This window comes from Musa acuminata, chromosome BXJ3-1 (assembly GCF_036884655.1).
Source record: "Musa acuminata AAA Group cultivar baxijiao chromosome BXJ3-1, Cavendish_Baxijiao_AAA, whole genome shotgun sequence".
In the NCBI taxonomy this organism is placed as follows: domain Eukaryota; kingdom Viridiplantae; phylum Streptophyta; class Magnoliopsida; order Zingiberales; family Musaceae; genus Musa; species Musa acuminata.
Genome location: NC_088349.1, coordinates 44,310,530 through 44,335,343, shown reverse-complemented (window position 1 = coordinate 44,335,343; position 24,814 = coordinate 44,310,530). Strand labels below are relative to the sequence as shown.

At 38.7% G+C, this 24,814-nt stretch overlaps 1 protein-coding gene across 1 annotated transcript; it reads right to left on the bottom strand.

The window, feature by feature from the left end:
• Nucleotides 1–9,005: 9,005 nt before the first annotated feature.
• On the bottom strand, nt 9,006–11,219 carry LOC135628903 (probable xyloglucan galactosyltransferase GT17). Its single transcript, XM_065135882.1, has one exon. The coding sequence runs from the start codon at nt 11,094–11,096 to the stop codon at nt 9,633–9,635; it is 1,464 nt and encodes a 487-aa protein (XP_064991954.1). The 5' UTR covers nt 11,097–11,219; the 3' UTR covers nt 9,006–9,632.
• Between the last annotated feature and the right edge of the window lie 13,595 nt (nt 11,220–24,814).

Sequence of the window (24,814 nt, the reverse complement as noted above, 5' to 3'; positions counted from 1 at the left end):
TTGAGAAGAAAGAGTTCAGCAATATCTCAGAATGATTCACAGGCACTTATCTCAGAGAATAGAGGAAGGTCAAAGTCTAGAAGCAGTTCACGTATGAGTAGGAGCAAGCCAAGATCAAGAAAAGATATTGTTTGCTATAACTGTGGTGAGAAAGGATATTACAAGAACCAATGTAAGCAACCTAAGAAAAACAAGAAAAAGGGAAAAGAAGTGGAGTCTATAGAGTTAAAGGATAATACTACAGCTACAGTGCAGGGTGGTGATTATTTGATTTTGTCTCATTCTGATGATATTTTTTCTTGTGTGTGTCAGGATCTTGAGTGGGTGATTGACACAGGTGCTTCTTATCATGCTACACCTCGGAGAGAGTTTTTTGCTACATACAGGTCTAGAAACTTTGGTGTTGTCAAGATGGGCAACTATGGCACAACAAACATCATTGGCATGGGTGATATTCATTTAAAGACCAACCTTGGCTGCAAGTTGGTACTTAAGGATGTGAGGCATGTGGTTGACTTGAGGCTGAATTTAATTTCAGTTGGAAGACTAGATGATGAAGAGTATGAAAGCAGATTTCACATAGGGCAATGGAAGCTCAGTAAGGGTTCTCTTGTTATAGCTAGTGGAAAGAAATGTCATACTTTGTACAGGTTGCAGGCTAAAGCTTATGGTGAGCAGTTAAATGCTACAGAGAAAGACTTCAGTATGGAGTTGTGGCATAGGCGATTGGGACACATGAGCGAGAAGGGACTGCAAGTTCTTTCCAAGAGAGAGGTATTACCATATCTCAGAGGTTTACATCTGAACCCTTGTATTGATTGTTTGGCTGGTAAACAACATAGAGTTTCATTTGCTAGTGCTGCTTTGTCTAGAAAAATGTATGCCTTAGACCGTGTTTATACAGATGTATGTGGTCCTTTGAGGACAAAAACTCCTGGTGGATCTGTTGATGTTCTTGGTATAAGTGGTGCACTTTATTTTATCACTTTTATAGATGATTTTTCCAGGAAAGTTTGGGCTTATGCTTTGAAGACCAAAGATTAGGTTATTAATGTCTTCAAAGAGTTTCATGCTAGGGTTGAAAGGGAGACAGAAAGGAAATTGAAATGCATAAGATCAGATAATGGTGCTGAGTATACGGAATTGTTTAATGACTATTGCAGGTCATATGGAATCCAACATGAGATGACAGTTCCTGGTACACCTCAGCATAATGCAATTACAGAGAGGATGAACCGCACCATCATGGAAAAGATCAGATGTATGCTTTCACAAGCCAAGCTACCCAAAAGGTTTTGAGATGAGGCTTTGAGGACTGCAGTTGATGTGATCAACTTATCACCATGTACAGCCCTAGATGGTGATATTGCAGAGCATGTATGGTCAGGGAAAGATGTTTCCTACAGGCATTTGAGAGTGTTTGGTTGTCGCGCATTTGCACATATTCCAGACAATGAGAGGTCCAAGCTGGATGGTAAGTCTAAAGAATGTATTTTTCTTGGTTACTCACATGATTAGTTTGGTTACAGGCTTTGGGATCCAGAAAAGCAGAAGGTGTTCAGGAGCAGAGATGTGGTCTTCTTTGAGGATCAAACCTTTGAGGATTTGAAGAAGAAGGCACCAGCCAAGACTTCTGCAGAAGGATTAGCAGATTGTGACCCAGTTATTCCTCCAGTATATCAGGGTGATGGGGGAGATGTGCAGGATGATAGTGTAGAGCCTGATGTTGATTTACCTGCAGGACATGTTGAGCAAGAAGAAGTAGGAGAGCAAGTTCCTGCAGAACCTCAATTGAGAAGATCTTCTGGACAACGTCAACCTTCCAGAAGATACTCTACATATGAGTATGTGATGCTTACTTATGCAGGTGAACCAGAGAGTTACCAGGAAGCAGTTGAGAGTGAGCAGAAAGAGAAGTGGTTAGTTGCTATGCAGGAAGAGATGGATGCTCTTCAGAAGAACCACACTTATGATTTGGTGCTGCTACCAAATGGAATGAAGGCCTTGAAGAACAAGTGGGTTTTTAGGTTGAAGACTCAAGAATATTGTTCTCAACCAAAGTACAAAGCTAGATTGGTTGTGAAAGGCTTTGGTCAAAAGAAAGGTATTGACTTTGAAGAGATATTTTCTCCTGTTGTTAAAATGTCTTCTATTCGTGTTGCTCTTGGTATTGCTGCTAGCCAGGACTTGGAGGTTGAGCAGTTAGATGTGAAGACAGCTTTCCTTCATGGTGATTTGGAGGAGGAAATTTATATGGAGCAACCAGAAGGCTTCAAAGTCAAAGGTAAAGATAATTTTGTCTGCAAGTTGAAGAAGAGCTTGTATGGGCTAAAGCAAACTCCAAGACAGTGGTACAGAAAGTTTGATTCATTTATGACAGAAAATGGATACAAAAGAACGGCTTCAGATCATTGTGTGTACATCAAATGGTTTGGTGAGGATTTTATTATTCTCTTACTTTATGTTGATGACATGCTTATTCTTGGGAAAGATATGTCTAAAATTGATAGGTTGAAGAAGGAACTGAGTGAGTCTTTTGCAATGAAGGACATGGGACCAATAAAGCAAATACTAGGCATGCAGATTTCTCGTGACAGGAAAAACAAGAAGATTTGGTTATCACAGGAGAAATACATCGAGAAGGTATTGGAAAGATTCAGTATGAGCAATGCTAAGCCAGTTGGTTCTCCTCTTGCAGGTCACTTCAAGTTGTGCTCAGAACAGAGTCCGTCAAGTGATGAGGAGAAGGAGAAAATGCAAAAGGTTCCTTATGCTTCAGTAGTTGGAAGTTTAATGTATGCAATGGTATGTACGAGGCCAGACATCGCATATGCAGTGGGTGTTACTAGCAGATTTCTTGCAAATCCAAGCAAAGAGCACTGGGCAGCAGTGAAGTGGATTTTTAGATATCTCAAAGGGATCTCTAAGGTTTGTTTAAGCTTTGGAGGTGGACCACCTGTGTTAACAGGTTACACAAATGCAGATATGGCAAGAGATATAGATACGAGGAAGTCTATTTCAGGTTATGTACTTACTTTTGCAGGGGGAGTTGTGTCATGGCAATCCAGGTTACAAAGGTGTATTGCTCTCTCTACCATAGAAGCAGAATATATTGCTGCTACCGAGGTATGCAAAGAAATGTTATGGATGAAAGAATTCTTACAAGAATTGAGGCTGAAACAGGAAAATTATGTGGTGCATTGTGACAACCAAAGTGCCATCTATTTGTGTAAGAACCCAATGTTTCATTCTAAGTCAAAGCATATAGATGTCAGATACCACTGGATTCGAAATGTATTTGAAGAGAAGCAGTTGCAGCTTCAGAAAATTTATACAGATGACAACAGAGTAGACATGTTGACGAAGACCCTACCAAAAGAAAGACAGGAGATATGCCGACAGCTGGTCGACATGGTTTCACATTGAGGAGTCATGGGACAGCCTCCCTTATGGGCTGAAGGGGGACGTTGTTGGGCTGATGGCCCATATTCAGCCCATGTGGGCTTTATCAGCCCACACCCCCTCTTAACCTAACCCTAATTAAGATTAGGGAGTGTGGTGGCTGCGTTTTAGATGCAGATTAAAGCTATAAAAAGACAGCAATGAGGCAGATCTTTGTAGCCACGAGATTCCAAAGAGAAGAAGGAGAACAAGGCAGAAAAGGAAGAGAAAGAAAGGGAAGAAGACAAGGACAACACAAAGAGACTGTTCTCAATCATCTAGCAGTGTTCTCATCTCAGGTTAGATCAAATCTACAGTAGGCTCTTGCTGTGATTACTTGGGAGGTTTTAGATATTATGGGCAGTGACGTGATCCTTGTATCCCAGTTATTCTCTTGTGGTTGTTGCTAGGGTTTTGGGCAAGAGATTGAGATTTGTATATTCATTATTCTCATAGTGGATTATCTCTAGTTTGCCCCATGGTTTTTACCCTTCACATTGAAGGGGTTTTCCATGTATATCTTGGTGTTCTGTTTGATTGTGTTTCCATTTTATTCCGCTACGTATTTTGGTCTTCTAGTATTTGTTCCTATACAAAGGTTATTCCTGTTTATATCCCCGTCAAAACCAATATGGGAGCATTGTGCTTTACCTACCAAACCTCCCTCCTTACAAATATCAATCTCGGAGTTGTCCTTGGCTACTAGTTTTTGAGAGCCTCATGCAATGGATTCAATGCAGGAGCATGTGTAAACTAGAACCCGTATATCATCTTGAAGCAGCCCCTCCCCTAAAGCATTTCCCACTGATTACTCTCCTAAAACACATGGCATGTTGCCTCTCTCACATCATCCCACCATTGCCATCCTCTTGAATCATGCAAATAAGATCTCCTAACAAGAGACCTTGATTTTTTCGTTGCTGATGATGATAGAAAAATTATTAAGACAGTTAACCTGGCCCTCCTTTAACCCATCACATGGCTCTATCAAGATGCCTATACCCTCCCCTTTACATATCTCAAATCCCTTTATGGTTTTGGCATAATGTGACGAAGCCTCCCTTCCTCATGCTATAACCTCAAATGGTCCAGACCCCCTCACCTCTTGCACCTAATCCTATTTTCTTTGATGCACTAGTTTACAAGATGATAGAGGCTTTTCACAAGGCTATAGAGGAAGGCTTAAGCAAGGTGATAATCTACTTACTGATGAGATTGTCTTGGTGGGTCAAGATTATGGAAAAAGAAGGGATAAACGTTAAGAGGAGAACCCTAAAGTCGACTCCTTCCCCACTTTCTTCCTTCCTTCCGATCCAAGAAGAAATAACTATTGCACCCTAATACCAGTGTCGAATTTTCAAATGTAGAGACCCTCAACCACTCCTCTTCTTAATCTATTGATTCTTCTCTCCTGGAATTGGAGGGATGCCTTGAAGCATCAAGGAAAAGAATGGCTCCTAGGCCTAATGAAAATGCATCAACCTAACATCATTCTCTCTCCTTGAACATGCTTAGATGAGGAACATAATCATATCGTCCTTTGTAAGTTGGGCAAGGCTTGGTGCGGGGATTTCATCCCGGTGGTCGGTTGTCTTGGCGGAATCCTAGTTTCTTAGAGATCCTCATTCAAGGCTATAACTATTAGTAAAAATGATCAGTCCCTTAATCTTATTATGGAGAACCTAACTACACCTCTACTGTTCTTTTTCATTATTTATGACAGCACTTCAGCCCTTGTTCGTTGATCTCTCTGAAATCTATTTTGTGAACTCAACTCTATTTTAATTTCACGGTTTCTATGTAATGACTTCAACATAATTCTTTCTACCAATGATAACCTTAGAGATAGAGATTGTTTTATCTCTCTAGTTTTGTTTTGGACTTTCAAAATTTTATTTTTAATGCTAGTCTTATTGATATTAGATTTCATGATAATTGTTTTATGTGGTGTAACAATCGATTTGGCTCCACTCGCTCTGCTAGGCTTGATCATGCTCTCGGTAACCAACATTAGATTTTCTTATTTGATATTATCCTTGTCCAATACCTCACTTGTGTTGCTTCTAATCATTCTCCATTACTGATCTAAGCTAACATTCTTAAATGTGCTTACAATCATGTCAAACTTTTTTTATTTAAATCACACTGGACTGATTACTAAGAAGTTGGTCGCATTGTGGCTTTCTCTTGGATAAGTGGTATTAACCCTCTTATAGACTTTCACCATAGGCTAACCCACAATTACCACCTGATTTTCCAATGGCACCAAAAGCATGGTCAAAATTTGGAAAAGACTAGTCTAGACAAAAAAAAAAAAATGTTGAACTTGAAACTAAGGACTCCTTGGGCATTCTTGACCATAATAAGCACTTTAATCTCTTTTGCCTCGATTTATTATCTTAAATAGGTAACTTCATATTAAATGGAGGATAAAACCTCTAAAAGGATAAAAACACTATTTTTTTTCACAAAGTTGCCACCCTAAAAAATCATAAAAATTATATTAACATCTTAAAACGTGATAGTGGGGACCTCTACCATAATAAAGATGAGATATGCTCTCATTTTTCTAGTTGATACTTGAACTAGTTGGCTTATTCGAGCTCCAAAACTTCCAATAATTGGGATCTTATTCCCTCTCTTCACATTTTAAATCACATCGATAGTGCCCTCTTGAGTGTAACATTTTCTCTTTTAAAGATTAGTACCTCTCTCAAGCAAATAGGCTAAAGTAAGAGCTTTGACCTTAGTGGCTTCAATGTAGAATTATTTATTAAATATTGGGACCTTCTCAAAGATAATATCATGAATGCTTTCCACTTCTTTTAAAACTTCAAATGCCTTCCTAAGAGCTCGAGTAGAACTTTCTTAGTCTTTATCCCTAAAATAGATAATCTTAAAAAAATTCATGGATGATTGGCCAATTACATTGTATAATATAATCTACAAGTTACTTTCCAAGATTCTGGACAACCAAATTCGAACCCACCTCAACCATCTTGTTCAATAGGAGCAATTTGCATTCATGATATTATCTTTGATTGCTAATAAGTTGGCCCACTCGATAGCCAACTCTAAAGGTAGCTCCCCTCTTATCATCTTCAAAATCAATGGCCTTTGATAGCATTTCTTAGAATACTAATTTGAAGGTTATGGAGCTAATAAACTTTCCACCCCCTTTCATAGCTTGAATTTTAGATTGCTTGTCCTCCCCAATATTTATTTGCCTGATTAATTAGATACCTTCTAACTAGTTCTCTTGATATTATACTATCTGCCAAGGAAACATAATATCTTTTTATCTATATATATTGATCTAGTAGAACCTATACTCTATTCTCATGGGCCTTATCAACTTAAATAAATTTACCCCCTTTAACATAAAAAAGAATTAAGATTTCTTATCTTATTTTTGATGATGATGTGATAATTTTCTTTAGGGTTAATCCTAAAACCTTCAACTGTGTTCTTTTTGCCCTTAACCTTAGTAAATCTAATATCTATTTTCGTAGATATTGTTCTCCCCTATGAAATATAGAATATACAATCTATTTAGTATCAATGAGAGATCTTGACCTATCCCTTAGCTTCCTACTTTTATTTTTCACACTAGAATCCAAGAGCGCCACCAAGGTCGGATGGTGTACAAGGTCCTTAGAAAGATCAAAGGTTAGTACAAAGAACTTCTTTCGTAAAGCTATATTTATCAACTCTATTATCAATTTTATTCTTGTACATACTCATGAATTCTTTGACCTATAAAAAAATCATTAATAATATGGGTAAAGCTATAATAAATATTTTTTAGAATGATAATACTGATTATAATAAATATAAACTCATTAGTCGGGACATAATCACTAATCTTAATATTATTGTGGTCTTGGCATTCATGACATAAAAATAATCAAAGTCACTTTTATCGCTAAGCATATTCATTAGGATCTCCGACACTAGGTAAGGGTTATTTAATCTTCTAAATCACCTAAGGGTGGGTTGTATAAAATCATTAGGAATGACTCTCATATTAAAGCATAGACTAAACCTTGGATTTGTAACTATCCGATCAATTATTATCCTATATTCTTTAATATTAATACTATTGAAAATATTGATCCTAATCTTATTGCTGATAGATCATGAGACTTGGTAAAACTCAAAGAGGTTTTCCACCCTCTCCTTGTATTCTATATTTTTAGCATCTATGTGTCACATGTTCTCGGTGATGATGCTTGGGTTTGAACCCTTTCCCCTAAATGCTCTCTAATTACAAGTAATTTTTATAAGTAAGTAAAGACTAGTAAACAATATGAGGATAGAACTTGGAGTAGTTGGAAGGCAATGTGATAGCTTGTGGTGGCCCCAAAAATCAAAATCTTTACCTAAAAATTTTTGTGAAATTGCCTCCATATAGCTATTTGTTTGACAAAATTCTACACTGTTAATATAAGCTTTGCTCTATTTGTCACTTATTTAATAATTCTTTATGTATTTTCTTTTTTAATACAAGTTTATTTCTCCTTTTGGAATCCGATTGGTTAGAGAACGTATGTTTATTTTTTTTCTTTTCTTTTCTTCAATGATTCGAATAATAGTTATTGGCCAAGAGAGGGCTTTAACCTTAGACACTTTAAGGATATTTGGATCCATAGATTTATTATAAATTATCTTTAGAAACTTTTGTTAAACTATAATAACTATCACTTTTGCAACCACTATTTGGATATGTAGCTTTGTTGTGTCGTGAGGGAAATGACGTAATAGATCCACACCTTATACCACTGGGAGTATCCTTTTCATTGTGACTTGAATACAATAGATCTTTTGACCCTTATTATAGTTTTACAGGTGGTGAGTTTGTTATCAAGATCATCGAAGGAAGGATTATACTTGAGCAAGGAGTTCCATGTATGACCTCCTCTACCTTGATGGTTGAAACGTTAGCTTTACGTAAAGGATTTTACTGATCACTTTAGCATAACTTGCCCTCCTTAGAAATTTAGACGAACTCTATCCAACTTGTCAATTACGTCTCCTCCTCCCACGAGATCTTTCATAACATCAAAATCATTTTCAACTATTTTAATAGAACACTTAACTTTGCAATCCATGTTCATACTGCTTTTCTAGGGTGTAGGCCACCTCTCATTTCAACTCAAGGTCTTCAACACCTTAATTTTTATAACACCAATTAATTAGTATAACTTAAAAAAAAAACCTTTTTGAGGTTATTGTACTTGAAGTGACCTAGATCTAGGCATGCTTATTTTTTCACGTCAATCACACTATTTTCTCACATTTGCTTAAAAAGATACGTTAGATGCCTGAAGTATTCTGCAATGAAAATGTTTGTCTTGCTTATATCTGACAATTTAAGGCACCAATTGTGTTACCAACTTTGTCCATATTACTTTATGTGCTTTATTTAGTTGCTGCAATAGCTCATAAACCTTCCTTGTGTGCTCTCATTTGTAATAAACACCATGTGATTGACTTAGCATTGCAAGATGTGGGTAGCTGCTTCTTTGTGTGCTCTCATTTGCAATAAACACTGTGTGATTGACTTAGCATTGCAAGATGTGGGTAGCTGCTTCTTTGTGTGCTCTCATTTGCAATAAACACTATGTGATTGACTTAGCATTGCAAGATGTGGGTAGCTGCTTCTTTGTGTGCTCTCACTTGCAATAATGACTTGGCATTGCAAGATCTCACTTGCAATAATGACTTAGCATTGCAAGATGTGGGTAGCTGCTTCTTTGTGTGCTCTCAGACTTAGCATTGCAAGATGTGGGTAGCTGATACAAGATAAACAAACATGATTCGTGTTGGATTCCTGCGCTCTTCTCGTGATTGATAGCAATGTCTTCAAAGAGAAACAGCACAACCTCCTTTTATCATACCGAGCAATTCATGATATTTTTCTTGTAGAACAAGTCATCTCCTTCGATCTGAGAAAACAATTCTTGTTTCGTTGTGTACAAGCAATCGATCAAGTGGTTTTCTTTCTCATATTAAGAAGGAACACCATCTTCAATTGTAGGTGGAAAACGGAAGCGGGCATACCAACTTGCACTTTTCCTGATTCCTCGTAAGTCTCAGAGCCCCTCCATCAGCAGCAACCAACAGTCCACATTGATGAGCGTGCATTCACCACCATTTGACTGTTGAATCGACACCATCAATCATTATACTTACGTAGCTTTCACACCACCCTCTCGTCGTAGAGAGGCTCGAATCCGTTTGGTGAGGCCAACCAGCGCAACATCGACCGCGTCATGGAACCCGAGCTCACTTCGGTTCGCCTCCGGGTGGGCGTAGGTCATCCTCGGAATCAGCGCTATCACCGTCTCCCTCATCCTCTCCACCTCGGCTCTCGGGATCCGGGCCAATTCTTCCTCCACCCGGTCCCATCGGTCCCGTTGGAGCAGAACCGACCAGTTCTCAGGTCGGCCTGGCAAATACCACTCGTACTGCGTGTAGGCCGCGTGCTCTGAGAAGAACACTGGGATGCACCCCGCGAGGACCGCGTCGAAGGTGGACCGCCGGGTGAACGACTCGCCGGGCGGCTGCAGGCAGAACTCGGCCCGGCGCATCACGTCGAGGACTCGGTCGGGGTCGCCACACTCGTGCCGAGCCGCTTCGCAATCGACCGGGATGCACTGGCTCGATTTCCAGCACTGGTTCATGATGGTGGACCGCACCGAGCCCTTGTCCTCGTCGGATCGCAGGCCGCCGACGAACGCCGACAGGTGCGTCCGCCTGAACCGACGGAGCTCTGCCTGCCACTCCACCACCTCCGCCGCGGTGCGCGGGTGGAAGTAGGAGGGGTACGGGATGCCGAACTGGTTGTGGCCCTCCCATGGGTGGCGCTCCACCGTGAGGACCGTCATGTTGGCGACCTCCGGTAGGAGGAGGAGGCGGTTGGTGCCGAGGTCCGGGTACGCCGGGGAGCGCATGAAGTTCCAGGAGGCGTGGCCGAGGGTGAGGAAGTGGTCGCGGCCGCCGTGGCGGCGGAAAGAGGGGAGGGAGGAGAGGTGTGCGGCGAGGTCGACCGCGAGGGCGTCGCCGCGGGTGTGATTCTTCTGCCGGAAGTTGGCGGCGGCATGGAGGCCGGCGTAGAACGGGACGTAGAACAGGAGCGCCGCCTCGGGGTCAGTGGTGCGGCAGGGGTGCCGCTCGGCGCGATGGTGGAACAGCATCTCGGCGGCCAGCGGGTGGGTGGCGTACCACGACGTGCCCACCACATCGTCGGCGCGGAGAGGGAGGCGGAGGAGGGGCCGGCCAAGTCCGCGATGGCCGACGTGGGGGCACACGTCGCAGGAAGCGGGGCGGGCGAGGCAGCGCTGCATGAGGGCGGCGTTGAACCGGGGATGGATACTGTGTATGTAAAAGGGCGCAATGTCGGGGTGGCAAGCGTCCAGCGAGCGGCTGAGCCGGCAGTGGCGGTGGCCGCCTGCGACGGAGCGCTCGGAGGAAGAGGAGGACTCTGGTGGGAAGGTGAAGAACAAGAGGCGAAGCCACAGGACGTAGCAGAGGACGACAAAGACGACGAAGCGGAAGCGACGGAGGAGAGAAGAAGGCTTGACCTCTCTATAAGAGAAAGAGGAAGAGAAAAGCAAGAAGGATTTCTCCTTGTCTTTGGCCATGGAAGACATTAAGATGCACAAACGGAAGCTCCTTTTTGCGTTCAATTGGAGAACGGTCGAGAGAGGAGACGAGGAGCAGCGGAGGCGACGAGCGATGTGTGCTTAGACTTTGCGACGGGGGACAGCACAGGCCAACTTTGGTTTCTTTCTTATAGTGGAGTAGAGGGTGGGCAAAAGCAAAAGGGTTTTGACCCATACGTTCATAAACTAGTTAGTGTATTACTTTGTGCTACAGTTGTATAATGACACTGCGCATTTAGGTGAGAGAAGCTTTTCTGGATCTTGTCTCTCCGAAGCAAGTGAGGCTTTGTTCTCGAGACAAGAGTGGGTGGTTAAGCTGTGGGCATTATTAATTGGATAGCCTCGAGGAAGTAGGGCATTAATTTTATTTGGTGTTCTTTGACTTCCTTCCTCTTACAACTGTTCACCAGATAAAACCTAACCTTTCTGGACACTCAAGGAAGAAATTTATAGATTAATCACTTACTTAAGAAGGAGTGATTAATCTTTGCTTGAAACAAAGCCAAAGATTAATCACTCCTCGTTCCTTGTGATGGAACGACAGTTAAATCAAGCGGAAAGATGCATTGCACCATTTGTCATTCCTTGCGCATTCCGAGCTCCTGTTTCCATGACCCACCATATGTGTAGTGCAGAACCCATGTCCTCCGTTTAAGTAGCCATCTTATCCCGGATAAGGTTTCTCTCTCTCATGTCCTGCTCGGTGGCTGGCTGGCTGGCTATTCACTACGTTCCTCTCTCCCGAAGCAATGTGGCTTCTTGTCGGTATTATGACCTTCTTGTATTCATCACATCCTGCATAAAATGGTCAACCATCCATCCAACACTTCTTCAGTGGCTATTCTTACTGCCAGTTTCAGCTTCAGATTGTTCCTTGCAGTCACAACTTGCACTGTCGACGTTAAATCAAGTCGATAGTTTTGTTATTCAAAGAAAAAGATACATAAAAAACACCCTCTGCATCGAAGGATACAAAATTACGAGGAGGAGTTGGCATCACTCTCTGCCACAAAAAAGGTGGATCTCTAGCACTAGTAGCATTGCGATTGACCTCTTTGTTAGCGTCATAGATGATACGAGTAAGAATAATATTGTAGAACAGCTTGATGGGGCTCGCAATTGTTTAGCACATCTCAAGTACGCTGGATGCATTAATTTCCACCTGCAATCGGAGTTCCTTATTAAGAACCCAACTCCACCATAAGGCATTAGAGATCCTGATTAAGAATCCAAGTCCCTACCCATCACAATCCAGTCTATACCATCATCCTCTTTCCCAAATGTCAGTTTTCATGGGTTCCTTCAAGCTACTGGTCATTAGCTACTCCCAACAACTATCCTAGTGATGTTTTCGGCTTCACATATATACTACAGCTTTCTCTATCCAATACTGTTCATCATCTTCAGCTTCACATACGGCAGCCACAGTTTCTAACACAAGGTGGGTGGCCATGACAGCATCGACATTAGAAATGGAATCAGAAAGTTTTCTTTGTATGATGCATCTAAACCTCTATTTTTACAGTCGTTAATCCATCATAATCCCAAACTGAATGCTGTCATTATATTTTCTTTAGAGAGGATTGTAATTGTTTGATTGCAGGCTAAACGAGAAACCATGTTTAGAGGTATTCGCAATCGCATCTGTTGGCTGGTCCTTTGATACATCACACTTCCAGCATCACCTAACCCCAACTTATTGAATCCAATGGAAGTTGACTGAAGTAGGGACTTTTCCGGCCATGCTGTGTGCTTGCAGATAGAACCGGGGATCAATAAAACAATAAGATCTCTCTCGGTAAAGGAATATTTTTCCTTTTCTTTTATTTTTCTATTAATAAGTCAAAAAAAAAAGTTAATGAAATAAATGAAAATTCAAAAATAGCGATCATAAGACTTATTTGGTTCAAAAAATTCAATCTCTTTTGGGAAAGAATAATAAAATATAACGAAGAATATTCTCTCTTAAATTAACTACAATTCAAACCCAACATCTTTTTAATATATTATGACATGATTCCATAAGAGATGATGTATATTTTTAATAGTCTAGAAAGCTCTAGAAGAACGTAAAAGTATTTATTAACTTATATGCTAAAACTTGAGGTGCATGAGACATCTATAAAGCAACTAGCCATTAATTTTTTTTGAAAATTATTTTCTAATATAAAGTTTTTATTCTTTTAAGTAATTTACCATTGAGCAATCTATTTTCAATTAAGAAGATAACTAAAGCTGCCCACCCCAACACAGGTTTCATATATGACAATGATGTGGCATGCAGAACACTGACCACATCCACTCATCTCTCTTCCTCTCTTCCATCATCGATTGATCTTTTCAGAACATGTGGTGGGCAACAGTGAACAACGACGACATTTACTCTCTCTCTCTCTCTCTCTCTCTTCCTTCTCCAATCATTGTTCTTATCAGAACAAGTGGAGGAAGACAATGATTAGGCGACACGAAGTTACACCACTGCATTCAGTGTGCAGCAGATTCAACTCGCAAAACATGTAGTAGAAAGCAGCACTCGGCACGTAGCTACTGCTGAAGCAATGGTTGATGGCGATCTCCATTTCAGAAGCCTTGCAATCTCTCTCTCTCTCTCTCTCCCCTTATTGGCTTCATTATAACTTGTAGGGCTCCAGCTGAGCTAAGCCAACACCAGCTATTGGGACTGCCTTTTCTCCTCTCTTTCTCATGGGTTACAAGCTAACTGGAGAGACTTCATATGAGCTAAATGTTCAGAAACCAAGTTCAGATTCCCCGAGCTTGATGACAACAACTCAAGTACAAGTTTGCAGAGGTCACAAAAGGCAAGACATCTGCAATAATTGCATAACCAAGTTCTATCTATCTTACATTCCTTGGATTGAGGATGTCCTCATTCATGATCATTACTTTTCAACAGACAGTGCCTTCCATGTTTGACGATGATGAAAGTGCCACTGGTTTGCCACTTTCCATTTGTTACATTTTTCTTTCAATAGTCCCAAGAACTAATTAATGGGACTCATCTCAGAAGATCAGTCAAAGACTTTTGAGCATGAATGGGGGAGTCATCCCTTTTAGTCTGAATTAGGAGCATATTCTTGAGTGATCTCTTCAAATAGAACTGCTCTCAACCTTGTGATGCATTTAACCTTGCCTTCAGTTGTATATGATATAAGGTGATTACATGTAACCATCCACATCTAACATAGCACAATTTTGGATCAATTTTTATGCCACCATCTATCAAAATATATAATTCTGACCGCTTGTCTCTTCCACCCTTTATCATTTATTTTTCATAAGAAATACTGACAAGGATTCGCATCACAGTGCTGAACACTGCTACCATGATGACCATGTGCGATGATGTTGAGGAAGGAGTTTCTTTGAGATCATGTCATGAAGTCTTATGAGAGTCATTTAATATCAAGTATGTCACCATAATATATATATATATATATATATATATATATATATATATATATATATATATATATATATATATATATATATATATATATATATATATATATATATATATATATATATATATATATAAGAAGAAAGCAAGTAATTGGCTACTCATCTGAAATAGAAGCTGTAGAATGTGTTGTTATACAGCAAACAAATATAACAGGATAAGATTCTTTTGTTTATATTATTTGGAACAAAAGACAAAGAATCCAACCATGACAGAACAGCTTGGATCCGAAACTTCTTCTTCTTCTTCTTCTTTTTATTTTAGTAAACACTGACTAATTATGATTATTATTATTACTAGTAATAATTGAAGTAATATAGTGTTTGTCCAGAAAAGACCTTCCCCTTCATCTGACAGAATGAGTTTATCACTGTATACTACATGCCCAGAAAACACCTCCTCCTCATCAAGTAAAATAAGATAATTGATTCGCACAGTGATTAATCTTCTACTCGAGAAGAATATGCCTGAAGACCAATGACAGATTCTTTTCTAGAAACAAATAAAAAATTATGATCATTGACTTGAACAAAAGACAACCCAAGTCTGTCCTAAATTGCTGGCCATCTATCTCTCTCTCTCTCTCTCTTTCTCAATTGATAAACTGTTTGTTCATTAACAAATTTTAGAGCTAGAAGATATTGTAATTCTAATGCATTCGACACACCCAAACATTCAATTGTTGCACTTCTTTGCCCACTCTAATAATACATAATTCCGTGTCTTGTTTGTCCTGATAGTATTCGGTATATATATATACATAGAGAGAGAGAGAGAGAGAGAGAGAGAGCACAGTCATTATCTAACTTGATGCGTCACAAAACTCGGATGTCGTTTATGCTAGTGTATATTTTATATCATGTTTTAAAATGAGATTCATAGGGTTATGCTGAATAGGCCAAATCGAGACAAGTTGTTTACTCATACATCCGATTGTCATCGAAATCGAAGGATGACTATTGTTCCTGTACAACGTAGATGATCATATTATTTACAATTAAAACTATGATAATATTATTTCATAGTCACGCTTACCACATTGCATGTCTAGCTCAGCTGTCTATCATCAGTTTGGAATCAAGATTGTGGCATATGAGGATTAAACCTCAATATTGCATATTAATCAAAGTCGGGCATATGCATTCTAGTCAGCCAAATTTGTCAAAATAAGCTTGTAATATTTGTTAGCATAATACTAAATTTGAATCGTAATATTCTTCGAATTAAGTATGATATATCAAATCTTTTTTTTTATTGGCTGTATTCAGCCAAAATCATAGGAAATTGGTCTCTTCAATAAAAACCACAGTTATATATCTTTTTGCTATGGCATATATTTTCATGATGCACCCTTGCGATCGAGACGCGAAATAATTTTTTTTTCATTTCAAATAAATTTTAATTTAAGCATTAGCATAATTCCATCGAAGCATACCTTAATATAAATCATGTTGGTTAATTACACTCTATAAAAAAAAATAAAAGACCCTATGCATTAGATCACAACATCGGTCTCAAGAAACTTGTAAGTTGGGAGATTAGGAGAAAACATCTCAAAGATTAAAAATTTCTTTTCGGAAAACATATCCGGTGAGGTAGAACTCATGACGCAGAGTTGAAAATTGGTACTAACAAAATCATTCTTAGAATCATGCTTAACTAAGACTCGCCTATGACAAGGGGTACGATTGTTTTGGTCACAATATGATATTCTAAATTAAAATTTTCTCTGTGTAGGTATGGTCAATGAAGGTCGATCAGCACTATTTCAATGAGATTAGGATCTAAGTAGAGGCATCTTAGATGTATTGTCTTAGATCATAATCATTAAAATTATAAGTCTCTACACTTATTTCCAAGAAGTACATTTCTCCTTCTCTTGTGAAGCCAATAAGTCTGCTGATTTCCTTACACATGGAGCCATTCTGATACTACTTGTCAATTATTTTAGAGGTGGCATGATCGACAAGCTATACCGCCGGTGCTTTCATCATATTAGACTACCAATCATATATTGTCAGTGGACAGCCACTTGAGAGGGTCTTCCGATCTACTTTGGCTCCTATAATATATATCGGCTATGAACTATCTACTTCTGGTCTATTTGTATTTATAGCTTTTGATACTATCCTTTCGTTATGGCTACTGTCCTACAGGTAGTACGCATGTACTCATCTTACCTCTTAAAAAAAAAAAAAAAAATTAGGATCACACTAGACAAAAAGAGAGGAGAGAGAAAGAGATATGTATATACATGAAATATTTGACTTTTTCTTTCTTACGTGAGTGAGTTATAGTAAAGGACATATTGACGCTTCTTAGTCCACCTACCATTCAAAAGGTTCAGCCATGCAATCAAATAATTAATAGGGTAGCAGGTATATTATGATGAAAATAATAAAAAAATAAGAATAATTATTAAATATATTAACAAAACGTAGGATTTTCTTCAACAGAATAAAGAGATTTCCTCATATAATTAAAAAAATCTTATCTTCTATCATGCGCAAAATGATGCTCAAGATACCAATCGATACCAATCTTGGATGATCGATGCAAAGAAATTTACAAAGCGAGAGTCGTGAGTAGAGGCAGAAAGGTGACAGTGACTCACTTTGCATAATATCAATCATGAAGACTAATTATCTATTAGATCGGCTTCTAACAAATCGATAGTTGTTAGACAGTATTACATAGATATCAGCTTTGTTTGCATCCTACAAAGAAAAGACACAAAACACATTGATATAAGATAATTTTTGTTGGACGGCTTCCAACATGGCATGGCACGATTTCAAAGCTCAAAATTAGATGCATATGTCATAGATTGACATATTATATATTAAGCCAACTAAAAATTATTTACTCATATGGGAGACTGTGCAAATCACATGTTCCATATTTTCCTCATGAAGGAATTTCCGCATTCTTCAAAATCTAACTAAATCGCGAGAGATCGTCGCAGAAATAATAATTCATCTCATGGTTGTTAGATATCAATACAACCTATGAGCTTAAGTTTATAAATTATAGACCAATATTTGGTTAATAGTTTCTTTTATTTTCTAAATATATCATACTGTCCGTTACTCATACTAACTAAATTTTCTTTAAACATTTCATAATATATAAATTTATTTAGGGTAAAAGATTTCTTGGAAATCCCCTCATTTTATATTTTTCCTAATAATACCCTTCTTTTTTCTTAATCTCCAAAATACCTCCCTATATAACATCTTAAAAAACTCTTATTTTTTTCCCCATGAGCCGTCCAGAAGGTGAATTAATTCAAGCAATTGGTCCATCGAATCTTGTGGCCTTTGTTATTTCCTTTCCTCCTATCTTCCCACTTCTCCATGGTTCTTACTTTTTCTCCTCATCATCGGTTAGGTTCATGCTTTTTCTCTTCCCCATCTCTTCGTCTCTTCCTCATACTTCGGACATTTATCCTTAAAAGTAATTATTAAGTCAGATTTTGATTGTGAGAGGTGGAAGCTGAATTAGATCAAGCTTAATCCTTTCTTCAAGTTAGCTTCACCCTTTTCTGAGTTCAAATTACTTTTTATAGACATATTCTGAGTTCAAGTTAGCTGAATTAGTAGGTTGGTAGGATGGATTAGACATATTCTGAGTTCAAATTATGTATTGGGATGTACCTATAGAACCCTTTTTATAGTAGGTTCCTAGAGCCATTACTTTCGGATTGTACGTTGATTATGGGAACATGATGCGCCAATTTCGACTATAACTATCTTTGATCCGTGTCAAGTCCAATATGGCATAACGTTGTGATGCGATGTAAATCATATGGTGAGTGGTGGTTGTGTTGGGTCCGGCCTATAGGTGGGTTTGGACAAATTGGATCGTGTGAATTCAAATCAAAGAAATTAAAGAAATAGAAAGAGAAAGGACAAAAGGAGGAAGAGAAAGATTAGTGCATAGTAAATGTGTGCAGCGTCCGTGTGTGAAGTGAGCGTGATGCGTGCGACGGAGTGCAGATAAAAGAGGAAAGAGAAAGATTAGGTTTATAAGTTTTCTGCTTCACGATCGGTGGCCAAACGTTATTAGTTTCGGCCATGTGAAGAATCCTTACAGTAAACTCTATAATCCTAATGGTGTTGATATACAGTTTATCCTCTCTAAGGTACTTTCCTACGATATTCATTATGTGAGACCTAGAATTCTCTATCGAGGAGATCCATCGATATGCTAGAACCAAGATCTATGTTCTTGATATTATTCTGATCCTCTAGTTATTCTAGAGAAGACCTATTGTAAACCTGTTATCATTATTATTGATAGTGAAAGTTTGAAGTGGATTACGGTCCCATGGTTTTTCCCACATTGTGTTTTCCATGTTAAAAGATTTGGTCTTGTATGATTGATTATTTGCTCTATTGTTTATGCTGTGCTGGTTGATATTTTTATTTGGATATCAAGTTGGTATTTTGATGAGGAACCCATTTTGATACACAAAGAGGGAAAAGAATATTTCGCTTTAATAGTTTTGTTCCCAACAAGTGGTATCAGAGCAACAGATTGTTTGGTATTAGTTTTTCTTGTGTGATTGAAATGGAGCAGTCAGATGGTATGATTAAATTGAACTCATCAAATTATTCCACTTGAGGTATTTGATGGAAGATTTGCTATATTGCAAAGATTTGTATAAGCATATTCAAGGTTAAAGATAAACCTTCTACTATGGACGATGAAGAATGGGAAGTTCAACATAGAAAAGCTATTGTCTATATTAGAAGATGGATGAATATAAACTTGCATAAGCATATTTCAAATGAAACCAGAGCTAATGTTGTTTGGCAAATGTTAGAAAATCTCTTTACGAAGAAGACAGTAGGAAATAAAATTTCTCTCCTCAGAAGACTTATAAATTTGAAGTATAAAGATTGTGGTAATATTGTTGAGCACATAAGCCTATTTTAAAGTCTTGCAAATAAGTTAGTTGCTATGAAAATGAATATAGATGATGAGATGCAAGGATTATTACTTCTCAGCTCTTTACCAGAAAGTTAGGAAACGTATGTGGTGACTATTTGCAACTCCACACCAGAGGGAACTCTAACTATAGATATGGTTAAAGATAGTTTGCTAAATGAATATGCCAAAAGGAAAGAACAGGGTGAATCTTCTTTTGTTGCATTTGTTACTGAAAAACAAGAAAGACGTGGAAGAAGTCATAGTAGAAATCCACATGGTTATAGAGGAAGATCCAAGTCTAGAAGAGATATCAAATGTTTTTACTGTAACAGGCAAGGTCACATGAAGAAAGAGTATAGGTTTTGGAAGCGAGAACAGAATGAAATAAAGAAAAATGAGAAAGAGACTAATATAGTTGCTATTGAAGGTAATATCACTATTGTCTGTGATGAAGCTTATGTTAGTCTTGTAGCTCAGGACAGTAATTGAGTAATTGACTCTGGTGCTTCATTTCATATTACTTCTCATGGTGATTTCTTTATATCTTACACTGTTGGTGATTTTGGTAATGTCAGAATGGAAAACAGTGGTATATCTAAGATTGTGGGTATTGGAGATATTTGCTTGGAGACCAGTATTGGGAGAAAATTGATACTCAAAGATGTAAGGCATGTTCCAAATATTCGTCTTAACTTGATATCTACAGGTAGACTTGATGATGAAGGTTTTACACACTATTTTGGTGAAAGTAAATGAAAACTCACTAAAGTTTCTCTAATTGTGGTAAAAGAAAAGAAGATTAACTTTTTTTATATCATGGAAGCTAAGCTATATAAAGGAGAGATTAATGCAATTCAAAAAGGTGAAAGTATAGATCTTTGGCATAAGAGGCTTGGACATATCAGCGAGAAGAGACTTCAAACTCTTACTAGAAAGCAGTTCTTACCAGAGTTGCAAGGTACATCTCTTAAATCTTGTAATCATTGCTTGGCTGGAAAAACACATAGAGTTGCATTTCATACGTATCCATCATCTAGAAGATCAGATGTTATTGATTTAGTTCATATTGATGTTTGTACTATGCAAACTAGAACTCTTGGAGGTGCTCTTTATTTTGTTACTTTTATTAATGACCATTCTAGAAAAATATGGGCTTTTGCTTTGAAATCTAAAGACCAGGTACTCGATGCTTTCAAGGAGTTTTATGTCAGTGTTGAAAGAGAAACTGGCAGAAAACTAAAGTGTATTCGATCAGATAATGGTAGCGAGTACAAGGGTCCTTTTGAGAATTATTGCAGGTTCCATGGTATCAGGCTTGAGAAAATAGTTCCTAAAACTCCTCAACAGAATGGTGTGGCAGAAAGGATGAACAGAACCATTGAAGAAAGGATTAGGTGTATGCTTTCCCACGCCAAGTTACCAAAGTCATTTTGGGGGAGGCTATGAGAACTACAATTGATTTGATAAATCTTTCTCCATCAGTTCCTCTAAAAGGTGATGTTCCAGAGAGAGTATGGAGAGGAAAAGATATATCTTATAATCACTTAAGAGTCTTTGGGTGTAAAGCATTTGTTCATATTCCTAGAGGTCCAAGCTTGATAGTAAAGCAAAAGCATGTATCTTCTTGGGATATGGTCATGAAGAGTTTGGGTACAGATTATGGGATCTAGTGAACAAGAAGATTATTAGAAACAGAGATGTTGTGTTACTTGAGGACCAATTATTTGATGATGGTGATAATATTGAGAAGCCAGAAACCTCTGTTTATATTCCTTGGAGTTTGGGTCCAGTTCCTTCACCTGTAGTTCATGATGATCATGGGGGAGATGAACAAGAAGATAGTGGTGAGAATACCAGTGATGATACACATACAGTTGATGATGCTGAACTAACTGAACAGACACCTCCACCACCAGTTGAGATTCCATTGAGAAGATCCACTAGAGAGCGATAACCATCTACCAGATATCCTCCACATGAGTATGTTATGCTTACTGACGGGGGAGAGCTAGAAACTTACCAAGAAGCTATTCTACATGAGAATAAGAATGAGTGGGTTAAAGCCATGCAAGAAGAGATGAGATCCTTGTTTGAGAACCACACCTATGACTTGGTAAAATTGCCTAAAGAGAAGAAAGCTCTCAAGAATAAGTGGGTTTACAAATTGAAGACTAAAAATAATAGCTCACAACAAAGATACAAGGCACGACTAGTTGTGAAAGGATTCAGTCAGAAGAAAGGTATTGACTTTAAAGAAATATTTTCTCCGGTTGTGAAAATGTCCTCTATCCGAGTTGTTCTTGGTTTAGCTGCCCTCTTGAATTTAGAAGTTGAGCAACTTAATGTAAAAATAACATTTCTTCATGGTGACTTCGAAGAAGAAATTTACATAGAGCAACCAGAATGTTTCAAAGTCAAGGGAAAAGAAAATATGATGTGTAAGCTTAGGAAAAGCTTATATGGACTCAAATAGGCACCTAGACAGTGGTATAAGAAGTTTGATTCCTTTATGATAAGCCAAGGGTATGATAGAACTACATCTGATCATTGTGTGTTTATGAAGAAATTTTCAGATGATGATTTTCTTATTTTACTGCTATATGTTGATGATATGCTGATTGTTGGCCATGATGTTAGAAAAATTAGAAAGCTTAAAAGAGAGCTGAGTAAGTCTTTTGTCATGAAAGACTTGGGATCGGTGAAACAAATACTTGGCATGAAGATTCTTCATGATAGGAAGAAAAAGAAGATTTGGCTATCTCAGGAGACTTACATTGAAAAGGTTATTGAAAGATTCAACATGAGTAAAGCCAAAGCAGTTTGTTCTTCACTTGTAAGTCATTTCAAGCTTAGTTCGAAACAATGTCCTACAAGTGAGAAAGAAAAAGACGAAATGTCCAGAGTGCCTTACTCATCTGCAGTAGGCAGTTTGATGTATGTTATAGTTTGTACTAGGTCAGATATAGCTCATGTAGTTGGAGTTATCAGCCGATTTCTCTTTAATCCTGGAAAGGAACATTGGGCAGTAGTAAAATGGATATTAAGATATCTAAGAGGTACTTCCAGGTTATGTTTATATTTTGGCAGTGATGAACCTGTGTTAGAAGGTTACACAGATGCAGACATGGCAGATGATACTGATTCCAGGAAGCCCACTTCGGGATTCTTGATGACATTTGCAGGAGGAACAGTCTCTTGGCAGTCTAAGTTACAGAAGTATGTTGCTCTATCAACCATAGAAATAGAATACATAGCAATTACTGAAGCCTGCAAGGAAGCTTTATGGATGAAAAAGTTTCTACAGGAATTGGGCTTGAAAAAAGAAGGATATACTGTTTACTGTGACAGTCTGAGTGCCATGCACCTATCCAAGAATTCAACATACCATTCTAGATCCAAGCATATTGATGTGAGATATCACTGGATTCGTGATGTGCTTGAGATGAAAGAATTACAGTTGGAAAAAGTGCATACTAATGAGAATGAATCAGATATGTTGACAAAGTCTTTGCCTAAGGAGAAGCTTGAAGCATGTAGGCGAAGAGTGGGCTTGGTACAGAATGAATCAGATATGTTAGACAAAGTCTTTACCTAAGGAGAAGCTTGAAGCATGTAGGCAAAGAGTGGGCTTGCTATAGCCCACCATATGAGCTGGAGGGGGAGAATTGTTGAGTCCAGCCCATATGTGGGCTTGGACAAATTGGGTCGTTTGAGCCCAAATCAAAGAAATTAAAGAAATAGAGAGAGAAAGGGCAAAAGGAGGAAGAGAAAGATTAGTGCATAGTGAATGTGTGCAGGGTGCGTGTGTGAAGTGAGCGTGCAGCGTGCAACGGCGTGCAGAGAAAAGATGAGAGAGAAAGAGAGAGAGAGAAAGATTAGGTTTCTGAGTTTTCTGCTTAACGATCGGTGGCCAAATGTTGTCAGTTTCGGCCCAAATTTTATGTCGAGAATTCTTGCAGCAAACTCTACAATCCTAACAGTGTTGATCTATAGTTTACCCTCTCTAAGATACTTTCCTATGATATCCACTCTGTGAGACCTAGAATTCTCTATTGAGGAGATCCATCGATATGCTAGAGCCAAGATCTATGTTCTTAATGTTATTCTGATCCTTTAGTTATTCTAGAGAAGATATACTATAAACCTGTTATCATTATTATTGATAGTGGAAGTTTGAGGTGGACTACAGTCCCGTGATTTTTCCTACATTGGGTTTTTCACGTTAAAAGATTTGGTCTCATTATGTGATTGATTATTTGCTCTATTGTTTATGCTGTGCTGGTTGATATTTTCATTTAGATATCAAGTTGGTATTTTGATGAGGAACCCATTTTGATACATAAAGAGGGAAAAGAATATTCCGCTTTAACAGGTTTCTTCCCAACAGGTTGGTAGGTGGGACCAGAAAAAGTCATAAAATATCAGCATACCTACCACATGGCGACCACCTAGTGTCGACGTGCCAGCCACCTGACGTCGAGGTGTCAGTCACTTAATATTAAGGTGTTAGTCACCTAGTGTCGATGTTATAGAAGTGTCAACTACCTAACCTTGAGGTGTCAACCGCATGTCGACCACATGATACAGAGTTGTTGGTTGATTGGCATTGAGGTGTCAACCATTTAGCATTGATGTGTTACTCACGTGGCACCGAAGTATCGGTTATGTTATTATATCCATAACATATGCCCCCTCCCCCCACTTCGTGGGCTATGTGGAGCATAATAGAAATATGTTGGGAAGTGTCATTCAGTTGGCTATTGATATTGAGGTTCCAAGGGGGTTTCATGGCCGACAGTGCTTATTTGGTTGAATCATTATATATAGTTGTGATACTCAATGGGCGAACATGGCATGCACAGTGGTGCCTAGTAGGCTAACAAGGTTGTTCTTAGTGGGTCATTAAGGTCGCATGTAGTAGCACTCGGTGGGCCAACAAGGCCACGTGTGATGGCGCTCAATGGGCCGACGAGGCCATGTGTGGTGGCTTTCGGTAGGCCAACGAGGCCATGTGTGATGGTGCTCGATGGGCTAACAAGACTGCATATAGTGACAAAGGTGGGATGACAAGGCCGTGTGTGGTGGGCCAACAGGGCTGCACGTGGTAGCAGAGGCACATGTCGAGAATGCTACCTCCCTCGATAGTTGCATAAGATCGAGCATGATCTGACACTTGAGCACACGCCATAACTACCTATGATTAGGTTGACATAGTAAGCTCTAAGGCCTCCACATGGTGATTGTGTAGATTGTGGTGGATTCAATGAGATCATAATGATGATATGAATGACCC

What these genes read in the sequence shown, in the direction of transcription:
- LOC135628903 (XM_065135882.1), bottom strand. Translation starts at nt 11,096, where the DNA reads ATGTCTTCCATGGCCAAAGACAAGGAGAAATCCTTCTTGCTTTTCTCT.